Genomic DNA, 20,137 nt, shown 5'->3' with positions numbered 1-20,137 from the left:
CTCCGAGAAATATATACCGAACAAGAGAGGTCCCAGGACTGAGCCTTGTGGGACACCGCTTGTAATTGGTTTGGAGTCTGACATGGCTCCAGCAATTCTAACCATGTGGGCTCTGTCCTTGAGCCAGTTTGCAATCTATCTAGTGACATAGGGGTTTATATTTAAGCTGGTGAGCTTATCTATAATGCCTGAGTGGGGTATTGTATCGAAGGCTTTTGTGAGGTCCAGGTAGGCTGTGTGGACCACCTTCCCCTCGTCAATGGCCTTGGTGACTGTTTCAAAGAAATCAACCAGGTTGGTTTAAGAGGCAGGATCTGCCCTTAACAAAGCCGAACTGGATAGGATCCAGTGTCTGTAGGTCCCCAATATCTTTATTTATGAGGTCCATGATGATCCTTTCCATAGCTTTGCAGACCAAGCTAGTCAGGCTTATGGGGCGATAGTTTCCAGGATCCGTTGAGGCACCACCTTTATGGAGAGGGACCACTGTTGCTGTACGCCACTCTTTGGGCACATATCCTATAGTAAGGCTGAGATTGAACAGTAGTTTTATGTTTGGGTTTAGCTCTTCTTGGAGTTCATGTAGGACGCAGCCTGGGACACAGTCTGGTCCCATTGATGCTGTGTTTTTTGCTTTGGAGAGGGCGGCTCTTACCTGAGCATCTGAGATGTCAGGGAGGCAGCATTCTGCTGGGATAGATATTTGCCCTTTTGGTGGGGAGGAGGGGGAGACGTTTGCGCTGAACCTGTCAGCTAGGATGTTGGCAATGTCTGTGGGTTCAGTGTATTTTTTGTCATTTTGGACTAATTCTGAGCATATCCGGGAATTACCACCCAGGTTCCTAACATAACTAAAGAAAGCCTTGTGATTATCCTTAGTGTCCTGTGCAATTTTTCTCTCAAAGCTGGCCTTAGACAGTTTTATGAGTGCCCGTAGTTTTTTGCTAATACTGATCAGTGATGCCTTCCCTTTTTGGGATTTTGCTCTATCATTTAGTAGCTTCCTCCTTCTATTGTATAGTTTGTTTATGGCTGGGGTCCACCAGACAGGATGTCTGCGTTTGGAGGATTGTTGGTTTTATTTGGGATCGCATGATCCATGCATTCCTGAAGGTGTTCATAGAATGCGTTTATAAAGGATTCTGCGGTCTGGGCCACATTTTCCACAGGCCTGGGGGCTTTGAAGGATTCCACCTCGGTTTTGAGGAGTGTGAAATTTGCTTTAGAGAAGATGTTCATCGTGCATACAGCTGCAGTCATAACAGATGGGTTCTCCTGCCGTCAGGCGGGTCCTCGGTCGGCCGAATTCCAAAGTCTAGGTCCGGCGTCGGTTGTCGTCGCTTCTTCCCTGACGTCAGTGCGACACGGGTATAAAGGATCCAGCCGACGCCATTTTCTTCAGTCTTTCTTGCCGCGCGGTGCCCGAAGCAGAAGCAGTTCGCAAGTGCCGGTCGGCCAGCTCCTGAAATTACGAAATTTGGAAACCAAAGTCTTCTTAAAAGCTAAGTACCCCGTTGGGGAAACTTTTCTTGCCTCAGACCGATGTCAGACAAAGTTAATAATTGTATTTCTTCTGGGAAGCAAATACCGCATAAGGATTTCCATTCCCTCTGTATACCTTGTTTAGGCCCAGACCACGACGTCTTGGTCTGTCGCTTTTGTGCTACATTCAACAAACGCACTATTAAGTGTCGGGCGGAGTTCGCCTAGCATTATTTTGGGAAAGCATTTAACTATACTATGTCGTCGGATACTCTGACTCCGGTTTTGTCTAAAAAACGCAAAGACAAGGACCGACACACGAGGTCCGCGGCCTCTACCGACACCACGCCAAAGCCGACTTGACGTGGTCCGGTTCTCAGTGAGGCGCTTACGCAGCCCCTGATTACCGACGACACTTCTTTGACGGTGTCTCCTATGCCCGAGGTCGCAGGCTCCTCGGCCCACACCCCGACTACAGATACCGAAGCCACTCTTGGCGTTGAAACTCAGAATGTGGACAGGTCCACCTCCACTCAAGGTGTCTTCAGACCTTCCTCTTCTTTCTCCATCAAGGCTTTCACAAAGTCTAAAGCAACCATGCACTCTAAGAGACCAGCTACACTGGGCCCATCTCCAGGCCCCATGCCTAAGAAACAGATGCTTAAAATGGCTGAGGATTTAATTACTCTAATCAGAGGTTCTCAGCCCCCACTGGACAAAAGGCCCAGAGTGGAGGAAGATTCCCCCTCCTCTGATCAGGGCTCCATTATTTCAGAGCACTCTGATGATGAGGAACATTCTTACTCCCCTTTTGAAGACTCTGATGCGGAGGAGTCCATCCCTTCTGTAACCCCCCCCCCTGAGGATTACTCATTTGGGGAAACTTTGCATACCTTAAGGGAACACTTCCACTGGGAAAACCAGGATTATTCAGATTCCAAGAAAAGGCTCAGGGAATTTCTCTTGTTACCTCAGCATAGGCCTCTGGCTATTCCTCCTGTCTTGGACATCCTAGATGATTTTTACTCGGAGGCCTGCCTTAACCCGGACTCTCTACCTCCAGCTCCAGTTAAGCCTGACAGGTACTACAGGGTTCCTGACTCACACCAATTTCTTTACAAAAGCCATGCTGCTGACCCAGAAACCATCTCACAGGGCCCCAAGGGAGTTAAGGCCTCCATTGCCAAAAATCCATTGCCTTCCGAGAGATATTCCAGATCCTTAGAAAGGTGGGGAAAAAAGGTATATACCTCGGCTACCTTATCCATGAGGACCTTAAACTGTCAGTTTCATATGCTAAAATACCAACAGTTTTTGTTATCACAATTGAAGAGTAAAATGTCACAACCTGAACAACCAGACCTGAAGGAGTTGCAGGATTTGATGCATAGTGCAGAACAAGTGGGTAAGCATACCTTACAATGTGGTTTTGATGCTCTAGAGGCCTCATGTAGAGCTGCTGTTACAGGATCACTCATACGAAGGCATACCTGGCTCAAGGAACAAGCCTTGCCTGATCATGTCAAAGCTAAATTACTAGACGCCCCTCTTCAAAAGGATGTACTATTTGGTGCAAATGCTGAGGAGGTATTAAGGAAAATGGAGGAAAAGGCTAAATCAATGCAAACTGTGAAAGAATTTCTACAGGTTTAACCCCCACGTTTTAGTAGAAATTGGCCTTCCAAAAACTGGTCCATTCCTGCCACAGACAGACCCCAAAGAGGCAGATACAGGCACCCGAGGGGTAGAGGACAATCCCAAGGATCGTATAGAGGCAGACAATGGCAAGCTCCTACACACAGAGGTTGTGAGGACAACTCGCAATCTTTCAGATAGCAAACCCAATGACTTTCCCCTTTGCATGCCAACCAGGTTTCAAATGGCAGCCCCCTTAGGAGGAAAGCTGGCATTATTCTTAAAAAATTGGCATGTTGTCACAAAGGACAAATGGATCCTGGACATTATAAACAGAGACTACAAATTCCATTTTCACACCCTTCCAAAAATGAGAGGCATGCCAAACCTGCCACACAATCAAAGGACAGAGGCACAAAAGCAAATTACAGACCTCATAAACATGAAAGCTATTCAAGAGGTACCTACGCACGAACAAGGTCAAGGTTTTTATTCCAGGCTATTTCTGGTGCCAAGGAAGGGAAAAGATTGGAGACCTATTTTGGATCTATCCATCCTAAACACATTTCTACTCGTACCAAAATTCAAGATGCTCACTCTACAGCAACTTCTTCCCATGCTGGGCAAGGAGTCTTGGCTGGTAACATTTGACCTCAAGGAGGCATACCTGCATGTCCCAATCAGACAAAATTGCAGAAGGTACCTCAGATTTCTTGCAGGTTCAACCCATTATCAATTCTCTGCATTGCCCTTTGGCTTAACTACTGCGCCCATAGTATTCACGAAATGCCTGGCATCAGTAATTGCCTACTGCAGACTTCAAGGGATACAAATATACCTCTATTTGGACGACTGCCTGATCCAAGCGGACAGCAAGCACATTCTTCTGAAACATCTGGCTTATGTAATAATGTTATTGAAATCTCTGGGATACACAGTCAACAAAAAGAAATCAAGGCTAATACCCTCTCGGAAGATAATTTTCCTGGGTGCCAAATTGGACACAAACACCCCAGATGGCCTACCTCACGCCAGAGAAGCAAGGGCAACTAATACAATACTTCAGAACACTAGCAAATTGCACCAGGCTGACTGCAAGGAAAATCCTGCAGGCTCTGGGATTCATGGCATCTCGCATCTTACTAATCCCATGTGCAAAGCTGCATATGAGGAAACTACAATGGTACCTGAAAAACATATGGTCTCAACACAGCCACAGTTTGGAAACAGTAATACCACTAATTCCATGTCTGCAAAAGGAATTTCTGTGGTGGGCTCAAGCAGGTCAAACAAACACAGGTCTTCCATTCAGCAAGCCTCAAGCAAAACAAGTCATCACAACAGACGCCTTGGACTACACCTGGGGGGCGCACATGACAGATCGGTGCATTCAAAATGGTCCCAAAAAGAAAAGTACCTTCACATCAATCAAAAAGAAATGCTAGCAGTAATAAATGCTATTATAGCTTTCAAGGACCTTCTACAACCAGGTCAATTATTGATAAGAACAGACAACACCACAGTTATGTGGTACATAAACAAACAGGGAGGAACACATTCTTACCCCCTATGCAGACTGGCCATGTCACTTTGGAACATGGCCATGGACTTACAAATGGAACTACAAGCACAGTACTTGCCAGGCAAGGAAAACACGCTGGCAGACAACCTAAGCAGGAATATGACAGATCCACACGAATGGAAATTGCATCCAAACGTTTTTACAGAAATAATCCAAGAATGGGGAAGGCCAGACATAGATCTCTTTGCCTCCCACAAGAATCATCAATTGACAAAATTCTGCTCAAGGATCTTCCATCCAAAGGCCTGGAGAGTGGATGCTCTTTCTTTCAGTTGGACATCAATGACAGTTTATGCCTTCCCTCCTCTTCCTCTGCTGCCCAAAGTTCTATTAAAGACCAAAGCAGACAGACCAAAGATGATTCTCATTGCTCCGGACTGGCCAAGGCAACACTGGTACCCACTCCTGAGGAGCCTGATGCATTCCCCACCATGGACCCTGCCTCTAATGCCTCTTCTTCTGACTCATCACAGTTTCAAAACTCTTCACAGCCAGCTAAAAACACTCAATCTAGCCGCATGGAAGATTCCTTAGCATCACAACAGACCCTACTCTCCAAGGAGGTGCAGGATGTCATTTTGGAGGTCAGAAGACCATCAACTAGAAAAGCTTACTCCGCAAAATGGAAACGTTTTTGTGTCTGGAATGAGAAAAAGGGCCAGGATCCTGGAAAACTGAATTTACCTCAAATACTACAATATTTGGCTGAACTGCTAAGCAGTGGACTTTTTCTCCTCCATTAAAATACATGCCTCAGCCATTTCTGCAGAATGCAACACTGATCCACCTTTATTCTCTCACCCTCTCTTAAGACAGTTCCTCAGAGGGGCTAAGAATTTAAGGCCTCCAAGGAAACAACCAATACCTGCTTGGGATCTTAATTTCATTCTGGAAAAATTGACCTTACCTCCCTTTGAGCCAGCTGCCTCATCAGATTTGCAATATTTGTCCTGGAAAACAGCTTTCCTTCTGGCTATCACCTCAGCTCGTAGAGTTTCAGAACTACAGGCTCTCAATGCTGTCCAGCCTTTTATCATCTTCCATTAGGACAGAGTTTCCTTACGAACCAACCCATCTTTTATGCCTAAAGTGGTATCCAGGGTAGCTTTAAATCAGGCCATAGATTTACCTACTTTTTATCCTAATCCTCAAAACAAAGGGGAGAGATTACTACATTCCTTGGACATCCACAGACAGCTGTGTTATTATTTGGACAGAACAAAGCCTTTCAGAAAATCAGAACAGCTCTTTGTGGCCTATGCGGTAGGAGCTCAAGGGAAGCCAATTTCCAAACAGACAATCTCAAAATGGATAGCCCACTGCATACGCTTTTGCTACTCCTTTCATGGCAAAACTGTTCCTACAGGCATTAGAACTCATTCCACCAGGGCCACAGCCACCTCTGCAGCCTTCCTCAGAGGAGTTCTTACCAAGGATATTTTGGAAGCAGCCACTTGGAGTTCTGTGCATACCTTCTCCAAGCACTACAACCTACCATTATACTCCAAATCTAGAGCAGGCTTTGCCACTGCAGTCTTGCAGGGCATTTTGGCTCCTCCTGGTTCCAACTAGTGCCTACCACCCCTTCTTAGCTTTGGGATTCTACCCATCTGTTATGACTGCAGCTGTATGCACGATGAACATAGTACAGTTTTGTACCTACCATAAATGTAGATGTTCGAGTGCTAATACAGCTGCAGTCCAGGTTTCCTTCCCCTCTTGGGACAGGCCTATAGGCTAACACATCCTCATACAACCTGATTGGGGTTTTCATTTATGATGTATTTGCTTGCAACTATTGTATTTTAATTATATAGCACTGCATTATCACACAAATTTATTATTGCCTTCCTTCTGCGGCCACCTGACATCTGGGGCAAGAAAAACTGAAGAAAATGGCGTCGGCTGGTTCCTTTCTACCCCTGTCGCACTGACGTCAAGGACGAAGCGACGACAACCGACACCAGACCTAGACTTTGGAATTCGGCCGACCGAGGACCCGCCTGACGGCAGGAGAACCCATCTGTTATGACTGCAGCTGTATTAGCACTCGAACATCTGCATTTATGGTAGGTACAAAACTGTACTTCTTTCACTGTGGTTTTCTGGGCAGGGGGTGGGGTCGGGATGTGAATATCCAGTGAGATTAGTTTATGGTCTGATCTTACCAGTGAGGGATACACTTCTGGTCTGGAGCATAGAGTCCCCATGTTGGTGATGATCGGGTCCAATATGTTTTCCCCTCTTGTGGGAGTGGTAACAAGTTGTTCCATAGCATTTGAGTTTATAAATTCTAGGAACCTATGGGCTAGGGTGTTGGAGCTAGAGTAATGCTCCCAGTCTATCTTTGGGTAGTTGAAGTCGCCCAATATAATGGTGTTTGGAGAGACCTTCATATTTTCCAGTGTTCTCAGAAAGGCAGAGTGGGGCTCCTGGGTTTGGGAGGGTGGTCTGTAGCAGGCTATAAACTGGAAGGCAGTTTTACCCACTGTTAGTTGCACATGGATAGTCTCTGATGCTTCGTGCTTTGCCACCAACCTGGAGGTGTGGGTATCTTTGATGAATATCGATACTCCCCCTCCTTTTGTGGTTCAGTCCGAGTTTTGGGGCCGAAAAGCATGGTATGAGGTATAACCTGGTAGTGCTGGGGTGCTCTCGGGAGCCCTGAACCAGGTTTCTGTTACTGCACAGATATCGATGTTCTCCATGCTAAGGAGAGTTTCGAGTGCGTGCATCTTGAGGTTTAAACTTCTGGCGTTGAGTAGCATTAGTCTTAGTTTCTTATCTCTTGTGATACCTATGGAGGTGGGTTTGTCTTTTGAGCCTTGCCTAAAAAAGGCACTATGGGGGCAGCAAGAGCCTTTGCCAATATCTGAAAGCCCAGGGGTGACAGGTGCAAGCCGTCCCCAGCGAAGCATTGTGGCTTGTCAAGCATATCATCCCAAGCTGACAGGCATTGGATCCCCTTTGAATGACACCAGTACTTAAGCCAATTTTTGAAATTGATCATCTTGTCTTCATATTGTGGCATCATTCTTGGTGAGGGTAAGATGCTACTCAAGGTCAGGGTCATACCGGCCTGGGCTACATGCTCAGAGAGCTCCTTTATGTCTCTTTTCATGTAGTCCAGGGAGGTACGTCTCAGGTCATTCACACCAACATGGACAATGTCTGAGTCATATTTGTACTTGCCTTGGAGTGACCTGAGTGCTTGTGTTATGTGGAGGATCCTAGCGCCCGACAGGCTGCTCACTGTGACCCTCTCCTTGTTCAGCCTGGTGAGCGGGACGTCAGCGTGCCTGACTATAGAGTCACCTATTACAAGTGTATCAGGTGTGTTGTTTAGTCTTAAGGGCTGTGACTGTTCGGCACACTGGCTTTGTGTGATATGTGTTGCACGTGTTTTGTTTTGGGGTAGTGGTTGCTTGGGTGTCTGCTTTGGAGGTCTCTGCTGCTTAGGCAGATCTTTATTTAGAGCCTCTGAGTATGTTTTTGTGTGATTATGTTTGGTTTGCTGTCGTGGTAGGTCTATGTGAGACTGGAATTGTAGTGAGTGTGGTTTCCTTCTCCTCCTGTCTGGTTATGCCAGTACTGAGCTGAGAGAGCTTAGCCTCCAGTTTGGCTATATGGTTGCATCTCTCACATGTTTTGGAATTTGTTGGGAGGAGGAGAGGGTTGTCTGTGTACATGAGGCAGTTGTAACATTGCCTCAAGATTCCCAGATTCACCAGCTGGACCGGAGAGGAGATTGACAACTGACCTTTGGACATGCTAGAATAATATTGGGAATTCCTTAATAATTGAAAACAAGGGCCAGTGGGGAGTGAGGGTGTAGTGCTTTTATTTTTTAGTGCTGACTTATATAATTGCTTTATTGAGCAAGTGCCAGGTAACTTAAGTGCAATGTGTTACAGGTAACTTAAATGCAAAAACGACAAACAGTAACTTTCTTTCAAGTGAAACAAGGAAATAAGTACAGTAAGCAATGCAGATATCACTAGTGATCCACAGAAGCACTGAGAAGCCGCGTATTAGGTGGAATTAGCGTCCCAGGGAAATACCAAGCAAACAAACAAGCATATAAACAAATCTAGATTCAGCAGGCCTGGATCTAGTCTATGCTACAGCAAAGAAGGTGTACCAATTTCAGTAAGATACAGTTCAAATATTCAGGCACTATAAACCTTTAACCAGAAATTCCCAGCTCAGAAGGGCGGAGTCCAGCCTCGTCTCCCACAAGAGTGCAGACCACAAACCTTCTTAATGTAAAATAACTGGCCTGAAGCCCATGTGCTTAAACCAGAACTAATACACTTTAAGAATAACAGAGACTGGGCTCTCAATCAACAGTTCCCAACTTAGAAGGATGAAAGCTACCTGTCCTGCCACCACAGTGCATGCCACAAACCTTCCTAATGTAAAACAACTGGCCTGAAGCCCAAGTGCTTAATCCAAAAGACTTGGAATGATAGCTACACTTTAATCAAGTTACTACCAAGCAGTAATAAATACAATTGAATACTTTAGAGAATGCCTGGATTAGTGCTCAAGTTACAGCAAACAAAGGCGCACCAACTTCAGTAAGAAGCAGTTCAGATATGCATGCACTATAAGCCTTTAACCAGAAATTCCCAGCTCAGAAGGGCAGAGTCCAGCCTCTCCTCCCACAAGAGTGCAGACCACGAACCCTCTTAATGTAAAATAACTGGCCTGAAAGCCCAAGTGCTTAAACCAGAATTAATACACTTTTAGAATAACAGACACTGAGCCCTCAATCAGCAGTTCCCAACCTAGAAGGATGTAAGCTGCTGTTCTGCCACTACAGTGCAGACCACAAACCCTCTCGGTGCAAAACAACTGGTCGAAGCCGAAGTGTTTAAACCAAAAGGCTTAGAATGAGTTACACCAAGCAGTAATAAATACAATTGAGTACTTTTAAGATGATGCAAAAGTAAAATAAAGTAGGTAGAAACACAAGTACAGTAAAAGCAGATGGAAATTTTTTTTTCTGAACAAGTGCTGAGATCAAAGAAACAGATTTGAGTGCTGAAACTAGAAAACTGGCTAGTTATAAGAAAAAAAAAACTAAGCTAGAAGGCTTCCCTCCAACACAGAAGGGCTTGGGGGCTCAGAAGCCTACAAATAGTCTATACCACTTAACAGGAAAGGCAGGAAACAAGCTTACATTTTTTTCTGTTTCCAAGATGCTCTCTTTGTACACAGTAGGAGTGCCTGAAATCAGAATATGATCTCACTGCACTCAGTTGAGTGAGCAAATGAGATGGGCCCAGAAGGAGTATCCAAACACAAATTTACAAGAGGGGCGGGCAGTTTCAAGGCCACTAAGATTAACACCAAAACAAAAACATGGAGGGTGGGTGGGACTAACTGAAGAGCAGAGTCAAAACTTCCAGTTCAGTTAATATTCCTGCAACACAGTTAAAATCAATTTAAATACTGTATTTTTGGAAAAAAAGTGCAGATAAAGGTACTTAAATTCTCTTATACGTCCAGTTGAATACAGCAAGTTCTTAGCCGGCCAAAGCTGAGGTTTTTAAGCAGAAAATATTTCACACTGTACCACTTAAATAGGCAAGGGCAGGAAATCAAAGAATGTGGCTACCCCACACCTGTAATTACTAGCAAATAACAAAATTCAGCAAACACGGACTAACTTCCAGTTCAGTTAATATTCCTGCAACACAGTTACAATCAATTTAAATACTGTATTTTTTTGAAAAAAAAGTGCAGATAAAGGTACTTAAATTCTCTTATACGTCCAGTTGAATACAGCAAGTTCTTAGCCAGCCAAAGCTGAGGTTTTTAAGCAGAAAATATTTCACACTGTCCCATTTAAATAGGCAAGGACAGGAAATCAAAGAATGTGGCTACCCCCACACCTGTAATTACTAGCAAATAACAAAATTCAGCAAACACTGACTAACTTCCAGTTCCATAGGAATCCTATATACTCTCTGACCTTTGGGTACCTGGTTAAGTTCTAGTGAATGCTCTAAAAAAACATTGTCCATCTGAAGCGATTTGTATTTTTTAGCTAGCTTTTCAAATTTAAATACCTGTGAGTTGAATGTCCCAAGATTTTCTGATCTAAAAGGGTCACCTAATACAGGGGGCACCAAGAAGTTTTCCATGTCAAACATTGGTCCTGTAGGAATGTTGTTGGTAACAACTCTTCCATTACTGTTATTATTCTCTCCCTGGTGGGTATTGTTCCTTTTCCCTCTATGTGTTTCCGTATTCACTTGTCTGTCAGCATTGGACACTGGTGGTGTATGCATAGTAAACAGTTCCACCTGTGTGTCTGTTAAACTAACATCTTGAATATTATGTTCTGCAGTCTTGTTTGCCTGCAGTAATGTGATAATCTGTCTAGAAATTTCCATATATTGGATCATTAAGTGTTCCATCATAAATAAAAAAATATAAAAAATATGTAAAAAAAAAGTATGTGTTAAAAAAAAAAAAAAAAAAAAAAAAAAAAAAAAATAAATGAACTTTTCCTGTCCACTTTTAAATGTTTAACCTCAAATCTAAATGGGTAATAGTGGTAAAAATAAACACCCTATTGGTTGAATCCACAAGAACCAGTAGTGTTAATAAAATAAAGTAGAAAATAATAAAATGAAATAAAATCAGAAAATAATAATAATGAAAAATAATAATATTAAATTCGTATTGTCAGGGTGTAACAATATCTGTCTCAAAAATCTCAAAGCAAGTGTGTTGTTAACAAGTACACTAGTCCAAATCACAAATCCACTAATCTGTTGTTTATATGAAGACATGACAAAACTGTAATAATGATGAAACTACTCTATGAAAATTATAAGTTAGTGTAGTCAAAAGCAATACCAAGTAACCCCTTGAAAAAATGTAAAAAAATCCACACCATTCAGTATGTCAAGTTTACAAATGAATAAACCTTATTCAAAAATCATAGAAAAGTTGTTATTCATCAGTTCTGTTCAACTATTTAAAATAAACATAAAAAAACAGCTCATAAATCAAGCAAATTAAAACAATGTTAAAATCATATTATTATTATTATTATAACCCCCTGAGTTAACTCAGCGATTGTATAACCAAACTACAGTGTAGTCAAAATTGGAAGCTACTTTGCTTCGAAATAGTGTGAATCAAAATACAAAAAAATAAATACAGAAATCAGTCCAGTAAAGTGCATTCTCTTTGAAAATTGCAATGCTGAAGACAAGAGTGTTGCAAACCTTAGTAACGGGTGGTAAAAGTTATACAAAATCAGTTCCTTGTTGTCTTGTTGAGACGGTCAGACAGATTGAGGAACGGAGACAACCCACAAGATCAGGAGGTTCAGAGACCACCTCAGGGACCAGGACGGTACACAGGGAACAATTGGAGGGATGGGCGACAAAGGAGGAACAACTCGAACTTGAACCCCACCTTCCACAACACCAACAACTGGCGCAACAGATGAACGACAACACTGATAACACTCCCAGTATTTTCTTACCTACTGATTCTCCTGTATCTTGTTTTGATTCATCTACTGATTTATGTCAGCATTCTCCCACCAGTATGTTAAATTCTCCTTTGGCTAACATTACTAAGGAGGGTCCTACTATTTTAGGTGACAACTCCTTTTTTGTTTACAATTTTTCTAGTTTGAAGATTTTAGACAGTCATCTTAGCTTATTGAAAAAAGGTTTTTCTTTTGTCCCTGATTTCAAACATGACATCAGTAAGATTCTTATTAATTTAAAGCTCTTTACAAGAAAACTAAATTTAAAAATATTTTTTAGTATTAAACACAGGGTTGACAGTGAAGCTCAATTATTTACAATTAGAAGAAGTAGCACATTTATACCCCCACACCATCCTGCTGTGTTGGCTTTTGAATGTTTATGTACAACACAAATTAGGTGACTTCTTGACAATAGACCGATAACATGTGACAACAACATAACATCTGCAGAATTATTTTGCTTAAAGGAACTTTCTGTTAACAAGGACTATAGGGTTATGAAACCGGACAAAGGTGGAGGAGTGGTTATTATGACCAACACTGATTATTTAATGCAGATGCAGAACATTCTAAATGACTCCGACACATATGAGTTAGCTTCTAAATTTGATGTCCAGAAGGCGTACACCAAAATAGACTGGATGCATTATGAGTTGCTATGTGAAGGTATAATAGATGCTGAGGAATATAAATATTTATCGGTAGAACACCTGGTCATGCCCACCATTTTTGGCATACCCAAAATTCATAAGAATTTAGTTAACCCACCTTTTAGACCCATAGTTGCAGCCAGACGATCAAAAACTGAACCTCTAGCTTCCTACATAGAGATTATGACCAAGGACATCCTGGAAAGGTTGCCATATATCTTAAACGATTTGTGGCACTGTTTGGACTGCCTCAGAACTTTGTCTCATGATGATCTGGGGGATTTTTTGTTGGTCACTATTGATGTTATCAATTTATTTTCAGTGATCCCCCATGATTGTGGGCTCGACTGGTTTAGGAAGAGCTTGGACAAACATACCAACTTGCACCGGACCAAGAAGGACCTATTGGTGGATCTGTTGCAAATGGTACTGGAGAACAATTTTGTAGGTTTTGAGGATGAGTATTGCAGACAGTCCGCAGGGGTGGCTATGGGTGCTAAATGTGCACCCATTTATGCCAACCTTGTTTTAGTAGAACGGGAAGACCAGTTTGTGTTGACATCTGATTATAAGGCTAAGATGCCTATCTATTTTAGATTTTTGGATGATATTTTGCTTTTTTGGTAGGGCACACTTGACGAACTGGAAGAATTTATTTTATATTTGAACAACACAACAACATTCTTAAAATTTACAAACAAGGTTGGCAAGATGAGTATTGATTATCTGGATTTACAATTATATACTAAAAATGGTAAAATAGAATCCAGATTATACAGAAAGAAAACTTACAGCAATTCATTTCTATATTATAGTAGTTGTCACCCTGCCTATGTTAAGAGAAATGTTGTTAAGGGCCAAATGATCAGGTTGTCTTGTATTATTAGTGAGGATGATATCTTTAAAATTGAACTGGACATATTGAAGGACTTATTTGTCCAAAGAGCTTATCCCATTGATATACTTTTGTCGCTTCAACATGAAATATTTAGAAGAAGGTCTACTGACTTTGTTCCAATTTTGCATGACACACACAGGTTATGTGACAAAGTCACCAACCATAAAGATGTGCCTGATAGAAACAATATGCCAACAGGTATGGTATTACAACACAATAGGTTAGCACCTGAAGTTAAAGATGTTATTTACGGTGCTTGGAAAGCCTCATCCCTGCAGACTTACACAACATACTTGGTAAATGTCCCACTTTTATTAATAGTAGAGGTTCAAATTTAAAAGACCTACTAGAGAAGACCCCTAGATCCTTTGGACAAAGACCAGCTACTATGGCCAAATGTGGCAATTGCAAGGCCTGTAAATTTATTAATGACGGTCCCTATGTTTGTCTAGGTAATTTTAAGAGAACTTTGAAGAGCCCTGGTTACTGCAACTGTAACACAAGTATGGTCATTTATGCTGCCACTTGTTTATCTTGCCCAGCGTTCTATATAGGTATGACTACCAGGAAGTTGAGACAAAGAATATTAGAACATTACAGGGACATAAAAAACAAGAAAACCACTAATTAATTGTATGTACACACGAATCATTGTTCAAACTTTAAAAAGTTTATTTTTTTTTTGTTATTGACAGGCTATATGTAAAGGATTTTGGGGGGGGACTTTAAAACCATGTTGGAAATAAGGGAATGTCTTTGGCAACTGAGACTTGATGCCAGCAATGCTCCTGGTATTAATGATGCACTATCCCTAGCATGTATTTTAAGATACAAGGCAGCTTGTATATAATATAAAACTATGTAAATTTAAATATTTCAACAGATATGTTTTTTGTTTTATATGGAATGTTTGTTACTGCACACACTGTTTTTTATGATGTTTTATTTTGGTTTATTTATTTACTCTGGGTAGCTATTACTTACTTGAGATTCTAGCAAACAAGGTATTGTTGAGCAGGACTTTAAGATTTGGTGAACAGGAACTTTAGGGGATAATTGTTTAATTTAACTACCCTCCTGCTTTTTCATCATTGATTAATCAAGCACTAATTAATAGCTGTATTTAAAGGTTGTTTTTACTGAAGTTAACTGACTCTGAAAGATGCCCATGAGGGTGAAAGCGCTTAGTCAGTTCAAGTTGCTGTTTTTTTATTTCTTCATTCATCAAATTGTGGATTAATAAAGGTTTTGTGAGGTTACCTGTTATATTACCCGAGTGCCTTTTTGTTTACTAGATATATATATATATATATATATATATATATATATATATATATGTATGTATGTATATGTATATATATATATATATATGTATGTATGTATAGATATATATAGATATATATGTATATATAGATATATATATATATATATATATATAAATATATATATAGATATATATATATATATATATATATATATATATATATATATATATATATATATATATATATATCTATAGATAGATATAAATACATGTAAAGTCAGTGACATGAGCTTAGGGGCTGTAATGCCAAACACTGCATTGTGGGATACTTAGACTAAATATCAAGATGCCAGATCCCTTGTGGGCAGACTCTGTAATTATATTTAAAAATAAAATAGAGGCCAAAAGTTTTTAAAATGTATGAAACTCAACACGTGATGAAATAAACATAGGTTCATACTAGGCTATCTGCCCAAGGGCATTTACAAGCCTAGCCTAGAGTTTTGTGGCTTTCGCCACCCCTTTATTTTGAAGAAAACTATGCCCATTATTTTGCTGTGCCTCTGTCAAGCAGTGACACTGAGGTAATCCCTGGGATATATCTGCGATCTCCCATCCAATGGTCAAGATTTCTCTGGTGAAGCATGTTCATCAATTCTGGGTTTGACATGGCCTTGTATGTCAGGCACAGGTCACCTCTGAGCAATCGGTAAGCAACTGAATAGAGCTGCAGTTCTTTCAGTCGGGCAGCATAAGACATATATTTTTGAGACCCTTTATCCTTTTGGTGAGGAACTTTTGGGGCCTTTCCAGCTGCTGCAGGTGTCGGGTCAGATACATTCCGAATGGGGCATTGTACTCAGTCATTGGTCTGATGAGTGATGAGTACAGGGGGACGATGACCTCCCTTGATCTAGATGTGAATCCCTTCATGATCAGGTGGGCAATGTAGAAGGTCTTCCTAACTACTTTAGCAACGTGAATGTCAAACGATGGGTTACTGTCAACCTGGGTCCCCAGATCCCTGATCACTTCTTCTGTGCTCAGTGGATTGCCACCTATATGGTAGCTAGGGGTAACCTTGTTTTTCCCGAAGGGTATGACTATGCATTTCTTGGCGTTTAACTTTAGGCCATGGCTCTGGCACCAGTTATCCGTTTCTGTGAGACCCTTCTGAAGGATATCTGTGTCAGATGTGTTTTCGACTATGGCGCCCAGTTTGCAGTCATCTGCAAACTTTGTCAGCCATAACCCTCCTGTATTTGCTTGTACTTCAGAAAAGTAGATGCCGAACAAGAGTGGGCCCAGGACTGAGCCCTGTGAGACACCACTTGTGACAGCAACTCTGACCCTGTGGGTTCTTTCACTTAGCCAGTTTGCAACCCATCTTGTGATGTATGGGTTTACATTTAAGCTGATGAGTTTTTCAATGATACCTGAGTGGGGTATTGTGTCGAAAGCCTTTGCCAGGTCGAGGTAGGCTGTATGGACTGCCTTTCCCTCATCAATGGCCTTGGTGACTGTTTCGAAAAAGTCAACCAAGTTTAAAAGGCATGATCTGCCTTTGACAAAGCCAAACTGGGTTGGGTCCAAAGTCTGCAAGTTCCCTATGTCTTTATTTATGAGTTCCATTATGATCCTCTCCATGGCCTTGCAGATCAGGCTTGTCAAGCTGATGGGACGGTAATTTCCAGGGTCGGTGGAGGCACCGCCTTTGTGAAGTGGGACCACAGTTGCAGTGCGCCACTCCTTGGGAACGTGTCCTGAGTTGAGGCTAAGATTAAACAGCTGTCCTAACTGCGGGTTTAATTCCTCGTTGAGTTCGTGGAGCACACAGCCGGGGACACCATCCGGTCCCATGGATGCTGTGTTTTTCGCCTTGGAGAGAGCAGTTCTCACCTGGGCGTTAGAGATATTTGGGGGGCTACAATCCTCTGGTATAGATATCTCTCCTTTTGGGGGGGGGGAGTTTGCACTGAACCTGTCAGCCAGTATGTTGGCAATGTCTGTAGGTTTAGTAATTTTCACATCATTTTGAACTAATTCTGAGCATATCTGGGAGTTTCCTCCCAGGTTTCTAACATAGCTAAAGAAGGCCTCATGATTGTCTTTTGAGTCCTTAGCGATTTTTCTCTCAAAATTTGCCTTGGATGATTTTATGAGAGCTCTTAGTTTTTTACTTATAATGATCAGAGGTGTCTTACCTTTTAAGGATTTTGCTCTATCTTGTAGTAGCTTCCTCCTTTTGTTGTAGAGCTTGTTTATGGCTGGGGTCCACCAGGTTGGACGCTTGCCTTTGGTACAAAGAGTCTTTGTTTTGTTTGGGATTGCCTGATCCATGCAGTCCTGTAGGTGCTGGTAGAAGGCATTTGTAAGTGATTCAGCGGCTTGAGTAATGTTTGCCACCGGCTCGGTGGCCTTAAAGGTGACCACACTATTCTTTAGAAGTGTGAAGTCGGCTTTTGAGAAGTTCTTCACTGTGGTCTTTTTTATCTCAGGTGGGGGTGGGATGAGGACCTCCAGCGAGATTAGTTTATGATCTGATCTCACCAGTGAGGGTATACTTCCGGTGTTGAACAGTGTGATCCCATGTTCGTGATGATGAGATCAAGTATGTTTTCACCTCTTGTGGGGATGGTGACTAGTTGTTCCATGGCATTTGAGTTTATGAACTCCAGGAACCTTTGGGCTAGAGTGTTTGGGCTTGAGTAGTGATCCCAGTCTATATTAGGGTAGTTGAAGTCGCCTAGTATGATTTTATCAGTCTATGGGTGCGGTCTTTCTTTAAGGACAGGCTGTTTAGCCATTGCCATTATTCATTTATTGAAATTCCCTGCATTTGTTGCTTGCAGAATCATCTACAGTAGTACTTTTTCCTTCCATTTTCACTCCTCCTCATCCACTCCCTTGTCCCGTTTACGTTCTTGTCTCTTCTCCACAGTTGTTACTCTAACTCCCTACCTTCTGTTACAGCAGTAGCTTTGTAATTCAGTATAATCAGTTATGGTTTTGTCCTAAAGGGTTTTTCTTTACTCTTCATCATACTGTTTGACTTCCTTTTCAATTTTTTGTTGTTGAAATAAAAATGTTTTGATAAGTACCTCAAATATCTGCATAACTCATTGTGTTGCTGCTTGAGGCAGAAATGAGTTGTTACAGTCTTGTCATTTGTTTGTCATTGGATTTGATTTTCCTGAAAATGCACATTTGTGTTTTGAGTTTGAACTATTCAGGGTTTAAAATTATATTCACCTTACACAGTGCTTTTTTCGCTGTTGAGGTCTTCGTCGTCTTGCATAGTAATAATGGGAGCCGTAAGGATGTAATAATGCAGGTGCCCATTTTTTTTTTTTACAGGGGAGAAATTTCTGTGGTTTCAAAACCAGCTTGATTCAAACAAAAAGGAGTACTCAAAGATAGAAGCCTGTTATATAATAGAGAGGTAAGAGTTTGATGTGATCAAGGGTTGTAACTTTTTCTGCAAAAAAATGATGTGTTTGTGATGGTAATTTACAAAGCTCTGCATTTAAATGTCAGAACTAAATGCAGACATTTTATCTTACCTTGTTTAACTCAGCCAAATACTATTTGATCATGCAGTCTGTTTTCCAGATGGCAGAAATAAAAATTGAAACTTTTCTTTTTCCAAGTTACTGAACTGATTGCAAAGACTCATGTAAGTTTAATCAGATTTCCACTTGAGGTGTGCAGTCAACATCAAGTACTGTGTAGGAAATGACTAAATCCTATTTTTTCAAGGTTAGCTTTTATATTCCTCTCGTTTGCTGAGATACTGGCTAGACAGTTCACTTTACGATGAACACTGAAATGCGTGGTACCTGAAGTACTTTTAAAATCATAATTTTATTTCCAGAGCTACTGATTACAGGTTTCAATTACTACTGTTAGTCACATAACTTGACTTTTATAATGCACATTAAAGTGCGGAATAATCCTGAAAGAAATCATGCATCAGTCTTGTCTGTCTTGCTCATTTGTTAAATCATTACAGACAGCCCTGCTCTCAGTCATCTGATTTAGAATGCTAATTTGAGGCTTTTTTAATGCAAACTGTAGAACTTGCTCTCCCATCATTTATAGGTTGTTCTTAACCATCCATCAGGTTTAAGTTTCTGCTTTATTCATGTCATAGGCATGGGGAGTCGGACCTTATATAAGCAAGTGGTAGGTTTGAGAGTGGAACCAGTACTGCATGCTCTGCTGCTCAGTCCCTGGACATATGCATAGTTACTTTCACACGTAGGGATAGTTTGAACATCGCCTTTTCACCTATCCATGTTTTTAGGATAAAGGCAGACTGATCCCTCCCACACTTAACTCCCCATGCTAACATGTGGAAGACATAGACTCCCCATAGAGAGCACCTCAGCCTAGAACAGAGCTGGGGAACTTTGTGTTATGAAGCAGCAGTGTTAACTGCCACACCACTCTGCTGCCCCTTTTCTTGCCCACTCCTCTTTAAACGTGTAGTAAAAGGTCTTTTATCTTCCATCAGTATGTTTATATACATCTGGTGTTAGACAAGAATCACTTTCTTGCCATTCTGTAATCAGGCATGCTACACAATTGGGTGGCATCTGGTGGGTATTTGATACCTTTCTTTGTCACCCAACCCCCCCTCCCTGGGACACCTTTCATTTCCACCCATCCTAGTTTGTGCCGATTTGTATTATACTTTTTTTCTTGCTCTCATCTTTCTGCTGTATCACCCTTTCTGTTCTGGTATGTGAAGTTTGTATTTTTTTTTCGTTTTACTTAGGGCATTTTGTTTCAAATAATGTATTTTTCTTCAGGGAGGTACACAAGTATTATTTTTGAGTCAAAAGTAGCATTCTGACCCCAGTTTGGCAAGCGTATTGTGGAAGTTTACTGTAGAAATGCTCAATGAAATTGATGGAGACATCTTCATGAGATAGCACTTGATTCTTTTCAGTTGGTGTGGATCAATTTTAGAACACCACATATCTGAAAGAAATCTGAGCAACTCATAATTACTGAAACACTCAAAATTGAAACACAAGAGTCATTAAAATGCAGCAAGCAAAACTACAAATTCTTATTGTTTTTGGGCAAAGCCCTCTGC

The 20,137-nt window shown here is 41.4% G+C and overlaps 1 protein-coding gene across 1 annotated transcript in view; it reads left to right on the top strand.

The window, feature by feature from the left end:
- The window catches only part of TMA16 (translation machinery associated 16 homolog), an 801,003-nt gene that overhangs the window by 191,176 nt on the left and 589,690 nt on the right, over positions 1-20,137 (top strand). Inside the window, exon 4 of the mRNA XM_044062215.1 lies at positions 18,391-18,475. Coding sequence (XP_043918150.1) covers positions 18,391-18,475 — 85 coding nt within the window. The remainder of the gene's footprint in view (positions 1-18,390; positions 18,476-20,137) is intronic.

This window comes from Protopterus annectens, chromosome 2.part1, assembly GCF_019279795.1.
Source record: "Protopterus annectens isolate FY-2018-M chromosome 2.part1, PAN1.0, whole genome shotgun sequence".
Classification (NCBI taxonomy): domain Eukaryota; kingdom Metazoa; phylum Chordata; order Ceratodontiformes; family Protopteridae; genus Protopterus; species Protopterus annectens.
Note: the sequence above shows the minus strand (reverse complement) of the source record. Positions and strands in the feature narration are given on the sequence as shown.